We start from the raw sequence: 13015 nt of genomic DNA on the forward strand, positions 1-13015 counted from the left end.
CTAACAACTCAATTCTTAGAACTCTGAAAACAATGAGAGCTAAATTTTTCCTAAACTACTTTTGCTGCCTTATTTTTTTAGTTCTAAAGTTTAGGTAAGAGACCAGTAACACCAGTTAGGATATAACGATGAGATGAATTTACTTCATGAAAATTCAGAAAAGGATAGAGTAATATGTAACCAACATAGGCCTATAAAACAGATGAAGATAATACCAGTTATAGCAAAATAAAATAACACTGCCATATTTCATATTTTATTCAATTTTAATATGGTTTCCATTATTAACTTTTAAAACAAAATGATTTCCAGTTTAGAAAACAATGCACTGACCACATAATTCCTTTTTCATTTTATACAGTTATACAAATATTCTAAATACACATTTTGTGTTCAACATGATGGCAAATAAGATTAACTGTACAGTAAATAAGGAAAGAAAATATTTAAGCATATTTAGAAGCAATAGAAATGTCTATACAAAACAAGCAAAAATGGAATAAAACTTTTTATTTTTAAAGTATTGCAACAGGCCCACAGGTTTGTAACAAAAATGTCTTTGCACAGTTCCTCACAATGCCCCATTAATAGCTAAAGCAAGACAGCGGTTTTAGAAAATAATGTTTCAAAATGCTACACATGGTACTATTGTTTGCACAGTTTGATCAGAATAACAACTCTACTCTGAGTCAAGCAAAACCTAGAGGAAATATACCAAACAACTTGAAAATCATTTGTATAAAATTCATTGCACATTTTACTCAGTTGTTTGAAAAGTAAAAAAGTGTATTTACAAAATATTTCGCAGTCAAAATTATAAAGTGAATGGATATCTCTAAGTAACACGTCCTGATACAGACAGTTCAAGGAAAACACACGAATGGTTTTTTTAAAAGAGGTTTTCAGTGCTCCTTCCACAGGTAAGTAAATATGATCTACTCAAATGGATTTACAAGATGTTACACATACTGGAGCAAATTCAACACCGGCATTATAAAACAATGTTAAAAAGGTGAAATAATGAGGAATTTGTACATTGTAAGAAGTGAGCTATTCAGAGATCAACAAGTACAATTTTTAATTCAGTTAGCATAAAAGTCTTCATAGTCTTCAGATAATAGACAGACAATGAACATACTTGACTCGATGAAAGTTGAAAAAGCACCATGCACGACAGTTTAGTGGTAAACACTGAAAAAAAAAATAGCACCTGGAATTCTGTGATATTGAAAATTTAAAACTGGTCTAGTAATTGCCGGAGATATGGTGCCTTGGATAATTCTCTATTTACTCGGGAGAGTTTGAAAAGTACTGGGCAGTTCAGAGAAACACATGGAATATGACGATCAAAGCAACCTGTACAGTTCTTGCATATCTGAAAGTAGAAAAAGAAGACATAAAACAATAGGAAAATTTCTATGTGTATGTGTAAACATCAAACTTTTATAATCCCTCCTTTATAACCCACCGCAGATTACTGGTAGACATATGACACATAATACATTATAGAAGTTTCATTAATTATCATCTCTTTAAGACCTAGGCTACCCTATGTTGAGACATTTCTAAAGGATATTAGAAATATCCACAAAACAGAGCACAAAATTCCGTAAGGATTAATTTCATTGTCGAGATCAGGATTAATTTCATTGTCGAGATCAACTTTCATTTGTAGTATTTATAGTATTAGGTTGGTGCAAAAGTAATTGTGGGGGCCAGCCCGGTGGCTCAGGCGGTTGGAGCTCCGTGCTCCTAACTCCAAAGGCTGCCAGTTTGATTCTCACATGGGCCAGTGTGCTCTCAACCACAAGGTTGCCGGTTCAATTCCTCGAGTCCCTCCAGGTCCGGCAACTGGACCTGGAGCTGAGCTGCGCCCTCTACAACTGAGACTGAAAGGACAACAACTTGACTTGGGGGAAAAAAAAAAAAAGTCCTGGAAGTACACACTGTTCCCCAATAAAGTCTGTTCCCCTTCCCCAATAAAATCTTTAAAAAAAAAAAAGTAATTGCAGTTTTTGCAACTATTAACCTTTTAAACCACAATTACTTTTGCACCACCCTAATAGAATCCTATTATATTAAGATCCACATAATAAGCTACCCAATTACCTTTCAAAGACTGTCTCTTAAATGAGCTATAAACACTTTTTTCAGTTGCTCAGATTTATCTTTTTATATGACAATCATAGTTATTCATTTTTTATTTCAGAAGAGAAAATGTCAGTAAAAAAAAAAAAATCAAAGAATGTGATTTTGAAAGTGGTAGTCTCGACCAGGGGTTCTCAACCCTGGCTATCCATAAGCTTAAAAATGTACTAAAGCCTGAGCCTCATCCCAGACCAATGAATCAGAATCTGGGCACAAGAGCCTAAGAATTTGTACTTTTTAGGACTCCCGGATGGTTCTGATGTGTAAGATCTGATCTGAAGGAAAATAATAAACTATAAAGTAACTTTTAAAGAAGAGAAGCATTACTTCTTACACAATGATCAGGTTTTCAACAATACGGTAAAATCTTAAGTCACAAACAATTTTAAAAAAGATTATAAAACATGAGAAACATCAAAAAATTAAAAAGGATAATAGTGAGGACCCCAAGGGGCAAGAAAACACAGGCAGATGTTTTTACTTGGACAGTGTATCCAAGGGATTTAAAAAAGGAATACCAAATAGTAGCTACTACTCTAGATTGTTTTCAAAGAGAAATCAAATCTGCTCTGGTTTCTTCTCTGACCCATTTCAAAGAGCTTCTGCTTTAAAGACGTCTCCCAGGGCGGTACATTTTTTTCATTTGCGCTAGTATCTTCCAACGAATGGCAGGGCATGTTTTCCTGAGCCAATATTATGATACTGCCACAAGCAGACTGCTGAGAAACGTGTGCTTCAGAGTGCTCTGCAGACTAAGTATGCTGTTCTTCTGTGATGCCTTTCACTAATTAGATCTCTGCCAAGAGACTCAAATCTATTCCCAAATATAGAATTTCTGTATTACAGTTCTCTGTACTGCAGGTGCCAGGACAAACTGATAAATATTTATGCACTCTCTGTGCCGTCTGACAGATAAGGCAGGATGGAATTACTTGGCTCACTAAATTTAACTCAATGTTTAGTTTCAAGGTCCTTTACTGGTGATTTAAACCCTGAGCACTATAGCTCAATTCTGCTTACATTTAAAAATTTAACCACCACAACCTGGACACTTAGTTTTTAGCTCATAAGGAGGCAGACATTTAAAATAAAATATCTGCTTTAATCTTTATTGATTCTTTCTTTTCGTTATCCTTTGGCTGGCTTTCTTATTTTTTCAAAAGTTTTCAGTCAGATGCTTGATCTATTTATTTTCATTCTTTCACATCCACTATTAAAAGTGTTTGAGGTGATGAATCTGAGATCTGCCATGTCTACAATCTCAGAGGTAATGTTTGTTTAATAGGCAGTGTTAAGATTTTCAAGTGAAAGATCATTGTTTTTTGAGCTTATAATTATTACTATCTTTATAGAATTGTATAATAAAATATTTGTAATATTTCTACTTTCTGAAATTTATTAAGGTTTTCTTTACAGAATAAGACCCGGTCAAATTTTTAACATCCCATAAACACTTGAAAAGAAGGTATATTCTGTAATATTGGGTTTACAGAGTTTGATATATAATTATAAGGTCTACCTTACAATGTTTAGATCTGCCATAACTGTTCTTATTTCTGATCACGTGGTTGGTCTTAGGCTGAGAGAGGTGTATCAAAATCTCCTATTACTAATGTTTCTCACCATTTCTCGTTACATCTCCTGTAATTTCTGCTTTATGAAAATTCCTACAGATTGTTTCGTGTACAAGAGACACACATTTTCATTCTTAAAACACAAAACTTTGAAGTTAAAAATATCTCTTGAAAGATGATGAAACATCCTTATTTATAACAGCACCACTTCTTTTAAGCTGCATTTTTGTACGAATAAGACCTAACATTGAAGGAGGGCTCTGGTTAAATTGATGGCACCGACTTATGCAGTGCATATTGCTGAGGGCAGAAGATAGAAAGGTCTGGGAAGACCGCTCTCAGCCTCCGACTTCAGGGGAGCTCTGAGGTCCTGCTCACATCTGTGCTTCGTAATCGAAACCAACGAGGGAATTTTCTATGAGGGCTCATTGCTGCCATTGGGACAGCAACCTATAAAATAGAAGCTGGGAATGCCCAGTGACTTCAGTAGTTGTACCGACTAGGACCACAAAACTAGTACGAAGTGCCTAAAAATTGGTTGCTACTCACTCCAGTGACACAGTGCTGCTGTAACTGCATTCAGCGGGGGTTTTTCATTCATTTCAGTACATATTTACAGGCCACCAGCACAGGCTGGACTCTGCCAGGCAAAGCCGCCTCAGCCGCGAGCAGGGCAGGGCTGCCTCACGGGGCCCACTTGCTGTCTAATGGGGAAGACGGACACTCACCCAATCACATAAAGTAGGAGAGGTTATGGCAGGAGCCCCTGCAGGGAAGGCTCCACCTGGTGTGGGGGTCTAAGCTGATTCCTCTCAATGATGACCAGTGGGTGCAGAGGAAAACATTCCAGGCAGAGGGAACAGGGTGTGACGGGCCAGGACATGAGAGAGAGACTGAGTGCATTCACAGACCTACAAAGTGCAGTGCCGTGTGGGTGGAGGGCAGGGTATGACAGGGAGAAGGGACGAAACGGTGAGGTAGCAGGTAGGGGCCAGAATGGAGAACTTAGGAAGCATCTAAGGAGCGTGACTATTACCAGAGAGGTAAGGGGAGGAGAGGAAGTGCTCTAGGATGGTAACACAAGGGAAGGAGAAAAGGGAGAGTATTTAAGAACTATTTAGGACATGGAAGACGAGGGGGAAAAGTCAACTTCTTCCAACAAGCTAGGCTTCTAGGGTTGCATGAAAATACTTATACCTTTTAGATTCTACCATCCTTACTGAGCGCTGTTTAAATGTGTTCTAGGTGACTGGCTATATTCTCTAAAACTTAAGACTTTTCTGCCACTACAAACTGTACTAGCGAGAGTAGTGTGGGTGAAACAGTGTATACTCACCAGTCCTTAATCATCTTTCTATAATCATTTGAATTCTTAAAAGCCTATCTCCTAGAGATGGTTCTCTCCCTGTTCACCTATGTGTCAGCTAAGTTCTCCTACTAAGAGGCTGTGGACAGGTCCTGTGGACTCAAAGATCCTTTACTTTGAGGACCAGCGGCAGAGCCTGGGCTCCACACACCGGGTGAGCAGAGGCGCTGGGAGGGATGGTACGTGAGGCTGTGCAACATCAGAGCCTGATGGGACGCCCGAGAGAGCACCGGGTCACCTCTGCATTCTGATGAAACTGAGGCCAAGGGACGTGGCCTGTTATCAAGTGCAGACTAGACCCCTGAAGTCCTTACTACCCGCAGGATTCATTTTCCAATAAATCACACAGCCTCTCAGTTATTTGGTTGGCTTTAAAACATTTCAATAACCTTATATACATTGCTCTTTTAAAACAAGACAAAATAAAACAAACTCCATCCCAAAACTGTTCTCTGTACAGTCTGAAAGATGAAAAATGTAACTTGAAATATGATAGTATGATATAATCACTCTTTTAAGTAATATACTACTTTATTTTTTAAAAATGTGCTCTGGTAATTTAAATTTAATTTTCCAACTTATTTCAAGACATTTCTGTTGTTTATTTCTGCTAGAACTCCTGCGTTTGAAAAATCATCTGTGCATTTAATGTTGGTATCTCAGTTCAGCCACTTATAGCAGTGTAACATGGGGCAAATTACTTAACCCCTTTGTGTTGGTTTACTCATCTGTAAGAGCGTCTAGAACAGTCTCTGTCATATAGTAAGACTCAATCATGTTAACTATTAATTTTCTATCTGGTCTCTTAGAATTGCAAACTTACCAAATTCTCTAGGAGAACCGTATTTTTACAAGACTGGTAAGCAGGTATGGTAGATAGAGCAACTGGTACTTTTCTTCGTTTCTTTTTTAATACTACTTTAAGATATTGTAATTCTAGGTTTTAATAAACATAACATATACTATTCCATAAAAACAAAAAGTGAGTTATAAGACATAATCTTTACTCCACTTTTTACACCAATGTCATATCTCATACCATGTTTCCCCGAAAATAAGACCTAACCGGAAAATAAGCCCTAGCATGATTTTTCAGGATGACATCCCCTGAAAAACATAAGCCCTAATGCGTCTTTTAGAGCAAGAATTAATATAAGACCTGGTATTCTACTCTATTCTATATAAGAACCGGTCTTATATTATATTATATTCTATTATATTATAATACAATAGAATACTGGGTCTTATATAAGACCAGGTCTTATATTAATTTTTGCTCCAAAAGATGCATTAGAGCTGATGGTCCAGCTAGGTCTTATTTTCGGGGAAACAGGGTACACCGCCAGAGCTGACAACATTTCCCTGAAGAATTCGATTGCCTGGGATTGTGGGTGTATTGAACAAGGCCGTACCTTTCCAAGTTGCTCCTGCTTCCGTTCCATCTCTCGAATTTCCTGGTTGAGAATGACTGCAACATGCTGAGGCTGGCTCCGACACTTACTACAGACGCCGTGCTGAGTCAGGTCGTCACACACAGGACAGTGCAAGGTAGTGAAATACTGCGAAATAGTGCCTTTCCGCCCTTCAGCTTCACTCCGAGAGGAACTGGTGGCTCTCTGGATCTATAAAAACATCAATTCAGAAATAAGTCTGAGCCAGCTTCAGAGCAGAGCTATTCTCATGGTTATTACAGATTTACTAAGACATTATTTCATTCATTCAACACATACTGAGCAGCTACTGTGTGTCAGGCACTGTTCTAGAGAATGGAGCTATAGAAATGCACAAAGTCCTTCCCTGCCCAGAGCTTACATCTTAGTATCCTCAGATACATTGGTTTCTTCCTTTTTGAAAAAAAACCTGTCTCCTGCTACTGTTTTCTGGTTGAGACACATACATGTATGAGATCATCCAGAGCATTGGGGATCAGAGGGGACACGAGAAGAAATCCAGGTTGAGAGTGGATCCTGTTTAAGGCTGTGCATTTGAGCCATGGAAACAAGGCAAGTGGAGGGTTAAAAATAACTCGTTAGGCAGTAGGGTACAAAATTCAAGCAAAAGTAAACCTGGAGTGTTTTAAATGTAATTGGATATATGTCACCTATTCTTCGTTTGAAGTTAATACTGGTTTCAGAGATCTATCTTCTGGTATTCTCTTTACATGGAAATAACATTATCCTATTATTATTCTCCCTTGGCATATTCTCCTGGTGTCTTATAAATCATTTTGCATAAAAGTCATTAGGTCAGCTTCTTACAAATGCCAGTGGTTTAACCTTCTTGCTAGTGATGAAATGGAAAAGTCACAGCTTTCTGGCATAGAGCCAGGAACCAGCACTACCCATGCTGCCAGCAGGGGCCGTCTGAGGAACAGCTTCAACTGCAGCTTGCTTTCTTTTTTTTCTTTTTTTTTTTTTTTTTCAAGGTGCTGGGTAAATTTTTATTGAGCCTTTTAGTTTACAACATGAGGTAAAAGGAAAATGAGTTCTCCTTAACCAGTATTTTACACAGCTGTAGTAAAATATTTTAAACTTCAGGGATTTATAACGGATTACATTTTTTAAAAATTGGGGGATCAAGTAAACAAGTTCTAACTTAACTCCTTGAATTTTTCAGTTGACTTTTCCCTTACAATAGTAACCAGGTGTAATTATTTACATAAGCTTCTTCAAGGCCATTGCTGATGTCTTTAAATCTGAAGCATTGCTATTTCAATCAATATCCACTAATTCCACTTTAAAAATGAGTTTTGCATTTGGTGGAATTTTGGCATCAGGCTGTCCTTTCTTTCCATAAGCCCATTCTGGTTCAATCTCTAGTCGAGCCTTTTCTCCTTTACTCATTGTCAAGAGTGCTTCATCCCATCCTCTGATAACTTTGCCTATTCCAACTTTAAAACTTAAAGGCTTGGCATTTTTCTTCTTCTTTGAACTCGTTTGAATATTGGTATCAAAAACAGTTCCATCCTGTAGTGTTCCTATATACCAGCAGTGAACAACATCTCCCTTTTTGGGGTAGTTGGTTTTATCCCCTTTTTTAAGAACAGATTTTGTATATTTTGGTGGACCCTCATCCAGAGTCTCTTCAGACTTGGTTTATTTGGGTTTATCTTCATTAAGCTTCACATTTTTCACCTGCTCGGACACTTTACTTATACTTTCAGTACCCTTGAAACGCTTACTTTCAAAAAGATGGTTATAGGCTGTAACCAAATGGTCCTTGTTAGCTGTCTTGGCCACATTTTTAATGTTTCCTAATAACTTATGTTCTGCAAGAAACGAATCTGAACCGTGGTCCTGTAGAAACTTGATAATGTCCTTCTTGGGTAGCTGTTCGCTGCGCAGCTGCTCCACGGTCCAGGCCCGCTGTGGAACGGCAGCTGCCATCTTCCCCCGCTGCCTGCAGCTTGCTTTCTTGTTCTTTTCCCTGAGGCCGTAAGTGCTTACTGAGAAAGTAACAATAACTTAAGTAGCAACTTTTATTAGTTTGCTTAATACCATCAGCCTTTCCTAGTCTGAGATAACAGCAAATGACCGAGCAGATCTAATTCTAAACGGTAGATAAAAACTACCACTCTCCTAGAGTCATGTATTCCAGATTACAGAATCACAGATCGTTCCTTCTAATGAGTAAACAAATCGCTAAGATTCCACATTGCATGGTTTACTTTAGTATAATACTAGTTTTTTAACATTATTTCCTTAGTCTGGTTTCTTCAGGACTATGTCTAGAAACCACATCCTATACATTTCTTAAACATCCGTTTTGAAGGAATTTTTGCTCTCCATTTATTTTCTATTAGCTGTTTTATTGTGAGTTATTTTGTAGTTAAGCGTTTACCATTGATGTAGTTGTGGGATTTATTTTAATATTCTTTAATTTGGCCAATCTGACAGAAGCTGGGAAGGTGTCTGTAGAAAACTTTCTTTTATGAAACCAGAAGAGTGTGGCATCTTTGCCAGGTGAGGATACCAGTGCATGTGCTTTGCCTCTTACAGCACGTAAATAAAAAATTTAGTTATACTGGAAATTTTAAGTGAGTTCTCTCTATAGTCATGTCACAGGTACGACTTAGTAGGCTTACCCTTGGTAATTCGTGATACCAGTTGAAGACATCAATACCAATAAGTGAGAAAATTCTGGCCAGGGGTGGAAGGATCTGTTTGGTGATATAGTACGTGGCGTTCAATCTCAGTGTCGGGTCCTGCAGGACTTCCACAGGGCGCCTTACCAGCTGGATAAGTGGTACTCCGGGTGTCCCATAAATGATGACATAAGGCACTCGCTCCCCAACTCGAGGCTCAGAGCGCCGGTCATAAGTGAGCATTTTCCTATTTAAATCCAAATAAAATACACACTCAAAGACTGTCATGGAAGGCATCTTTCCAGAAAATTAAATGAGAAACAATAATGAAACCATGAGAAATCTACAAGGGGTATCTTCAAGTTAGTCACAGCTTTTTTGAGAACTATATATGCTTCACTTAGTTGGCACCAAGTGGATATGCTGTAAGTGTTTAAAACTTACTCTGTAAATCATTGCTACCTGGAAAACAGTATGAGTTGGCAGATATCAACTAGCTAAAAGTGTTTTCTATCCCCTAAGAGTGAGAACTAAAAATCATAAATCTAACAATGAAACATAAGAAAGTTTAGCTGGTTTGATTATCTTATTCCAGAAGGACCAGAAGGACACTGTCTGAGTCCTTGGGTAGATCAACGCTAAGGATCACCTAGTGATTCTGATGTGAGAAAAACAAATGAGTCGAGCTCTGTACCAGATTACAACCGCACTGAATTTAGTTATCCAAAGAACACCCAGAAGAGAAGTGCCTTTTTCCTCTTCAGAGCTCACAAAGTACAGGGGAGCCTCCGTGCACCAGCAGGGAGGCTTCACGTGGGCAGTGTCTGTGCCTTGGGGCCAGGCGTCTGTTCAGAACCCCCGACTCCAGCTTTGCTAGGTACTGAGAGTTGTACGCATCGTTACCTTGTAAGTTCAAGGGCTGGCACACAAGCTCCAGGTTTATAAGAGGAACTTCCTCTGTATTCCTTGGCAAAGATAAAATCTTGTATGCTGGCCTTTCCTTCCAGAAGCTTCATACATTGTCGCTGAACATACTGTTTAATTAAACTTATGTCTCTTGTTTCAAATAGCAGTTTTAGAGAACGCTCAAGTATCTTTAAAAAAAAACAAAAAAGGATATGCTCATAAAGATAAAATATCCCCTAGCATTGTCATCATTGTTGTTATATTTTCAATTATGTAACTACTGGGTAACTTGCTGATCTACCTAAACAGTCTGCTATTTATGAAGATTGGATAATAAAAATTATTAGAAATTGGAAAATATGTTGGAGACTTTATATAGCTTGCTATTTCTAAAAATAGAATATCATGTAGTTTGAAGAAAATGTTATCAGAATGACATGCAGATGAAACATTTGCTACGTGATGAGCAACATGAAACATTTAAGTTTTCTTAAACAGGCAGAAGCACTGTAGGCACAGTACCAGGCATGATTTCATGATTTGTTTTTTATTTACCCTCTTACAGAAAGGGCTGATTCAGGTGGAGAAAAGTTTAAATATCACCAAGCAGTAAAATCAAAATCAGTCTTTTTATAGTGTCAGTATACTAACTGTGACAGAATTATCTGTGCTAGAAATATTTCTATTAGGAAGTGACAGACATACAGTGGATTATGGAGTGGATTGAATTTAAGTTAGTTGTAGGTGAAACTTCTGTATCTTATTCTGAGTACTGGAACCCATACATATTTACACAAAAAGTTTGCTAATTTAGCCTAGGTACCATTCTGCCCTCAGAGAAAGAGAAAGAATGCACTGGATAGTTATCTTTTCCAGAAACTACTATTAAATAACATCTCAAATTCATGTAACATATATGACATAATATACTGACATATTGACATAATAATCTATTATGCTTTTAAAGATCTCATAAAACTCAAGTGTGTAGTGTTTCCTATTTATACCATTTAGTTTTGGTTTGTTATAGGAGGACTCTAGGCCTAAGTAAAGAAAAATTAAATATATAAAATACTGTGGTTGAGCTCACATTAAAATTACTATGGTTGAGAAATTTAGATCATTTGTACTACCATTGTTCGGAAATTTTCCTAACTTATATTTGATAACCCAAGTAAACAAACTTTCATTTAATTTAGGATGGATTATATTGCTTATGAAATATCTCTGTTTCTAGTTTCTCTTCTTTACCTGGCTCCCTAGCTTTTGGGTGTTGTCAGACGATAGCATATCATATCATCTCCAGATGATAGGCAGGAAATTCTTATCAAGTTCATGTGTTGCTTTTAGCAATTGTGATAAAAGGGAAGAAATTAGAAACTAAGGATTAAAATCACATAAGTTGTTTAATTACAAATGAAATTCTCAAAGATCATTTAGTTCCTATCATAGAGAGTCATATAGGCTGTAGCTCCTCCACCTAGATGTATACTTAAGGATTTTCACCAGCTTCTTTAGCCACTTATTTCTTAAAGATGAAAACAAGATAGGTAAAACTTACCTTAGAAACAGCAGGGCAGGAATCTCTTCTGACTGTTTCTATTCCTTTTGCATCAAATACTGGGTCCTTTTGATCCAGTGTTTCATACATGTAACCCACATACCTCTTTTTTGTTTGTAAAACACAGGGCAAATATACCTGGAATGAAATTAACAAAATGCCTCTCAATAACCATTTTTTTCCCTACCACGAATATCTTATTTTTATGTCTTTTTCTCCCTTTAACCAAATGTCAATCATAGAAAAATTCTAAATGTGGCTGAGGGCCCAACAAATTCATGATACAAAACTTAGAAGTGAAAGCATACAAAGTGAGCTGTCTTTACTTCTTTATTACTCACTCCTTTATTGTACTATCAATTTTGCTCCTTCCTCAACTGACACTGCTCTCTCAAAAGTCATCATTCATATCTTTTTAAACAGTTAAAGAATTACTTTAAGTAACACCTACACAATGTACAAAATTAAAAAGTTGTAAGAGAATATACAATGAAAAGTCCTGGTCCCCCAAGCTCTATTTCCCCCTCCCTGGAGGCATCTTCTGTTATTGATTTCCTGTGTATCCTCCCAGAGATATTCTATGCAAACACATGTACTTAAACACATAATCCTAGCTTACCATATACATCACTCTGCACTTTGTTTACTTCATTTAATAATTTATCCTGGAGAGAGTAGTCCATTATGTGAGGGTATCATAATTTATGTAACCAGTTACCAACTGTGGATCATTTAGGATGTTTACAATCTTTTACGATAACAAATAAGTATTTCAGTGAACAACCTTGAGTGGATTAATCCATAGGAAAATTCCTTGAAAGTGGAATTCCTAGATCACTGGGTATGTGCTCTCTCCCTTTTTTGTGTTATCAAATTGTGTTCTTTTCCTCTGCCCCCAAGCTTTATCAATAATCACACTAAATATAAATAGCTAAACATCACAGTTAAAGGCCGAAATTATTAGATTGGATCTGATCAAAAAGTGAGGTTCAACTCTAAGCTATCTACTAGAAATCCACTTTAAATATAAGACATTGAAAGGTTAAAAATAAAAAAATGGAAAAAGGTACACATGCAATGCTAATCAAAACAATGCTGCTATAGCTATTATTTGTGCCAGAAAAGTAGATTTCAAGACAAGGAATATTATCAAAGATAAAAGTATCAATTCATCAAGAAGTTACACAATCCTAAATGTGTATGCACCTAATAAGAAAACTTCACAATGTTAGAAACTGACATACCTAAAAGGAAAAGAAAGGCATATCCATGATTATACTTGGAGATTTTAGCACCTCTCTCTTAAAAATTGACAAAAAATCAGTAAGAATATAGAAGGCTTCAACATTATCAATTAAGTGACATTTATAGAGCAT

The 13015-nt window shown here is 37.0% G+C and overlaps 1 protein-coding gene and 1 pseudogene across 4 annotated transcripts in view; both read right to left on the reverse strand.

Annotated features, from left to right (window-relative positions):
* Nucleotides 1–245: 245 nt before the first annotated feature.
* The window catches only part of REV3L (REV3 like, DNA directed polymerase zeta catalytic subunit), a 153052-nt gene continuing 140282 nt past the window's right edge, over nt 246–13015 (reverse strand). For 2 of the 4 annotated variants that reach the window (XM_033102882.1, XM_033102884.1), the window contains 5 exons: nt 11640–11777; nt 10076–10266; nt 9173–9419; nt 6501–6710; nt 246–1375 (listed from right to left, as the gene is read on the reverse strand). In XM_033102882.1, coding sequence (XP_032958773.1) covers nt 1235–1375; nt 6501–6710; nt 9173–9419; nt 10076–10266; nt 11640–11777 — 927 coding nt within the window. In that variant the 3' untranslated portion in view covers nt 246–1234. The remainder of the gene's footprint in view (nt 1376–6500; nt 6711–9172; nt 9420–10075; nt 10267–11639; nt 11778–13015) is intronic. The other 2 variants (XM_033102881.1, XM_033102883.1) reach the window with 1 other exon arrangement.
* LOC117020418 (peptidyl-prolyl cis-trans isomerase FKBP3-like) lies at nt 7520–8625 on the reverse strand (annotated as a pseudogene).

The sequence above is a fragment of the Rhinolophus ferrumequinum genome, chromosome 3, assembly GCF_004115265.2.
Source record: "Rhinolophus ferrumequinum isolate MPI-CBG mRhiFer1 chromosome 3, mRhiFer1_v1.p, whole genome shotgun sequence".
Classification (NCBI taxonomy): Eukaryota; Metazoa; Chordata; class Mammalia; order Chiroptera; family Rhinolophidae; genus Rhinolophus; species Rhinolophus ferrumequinum.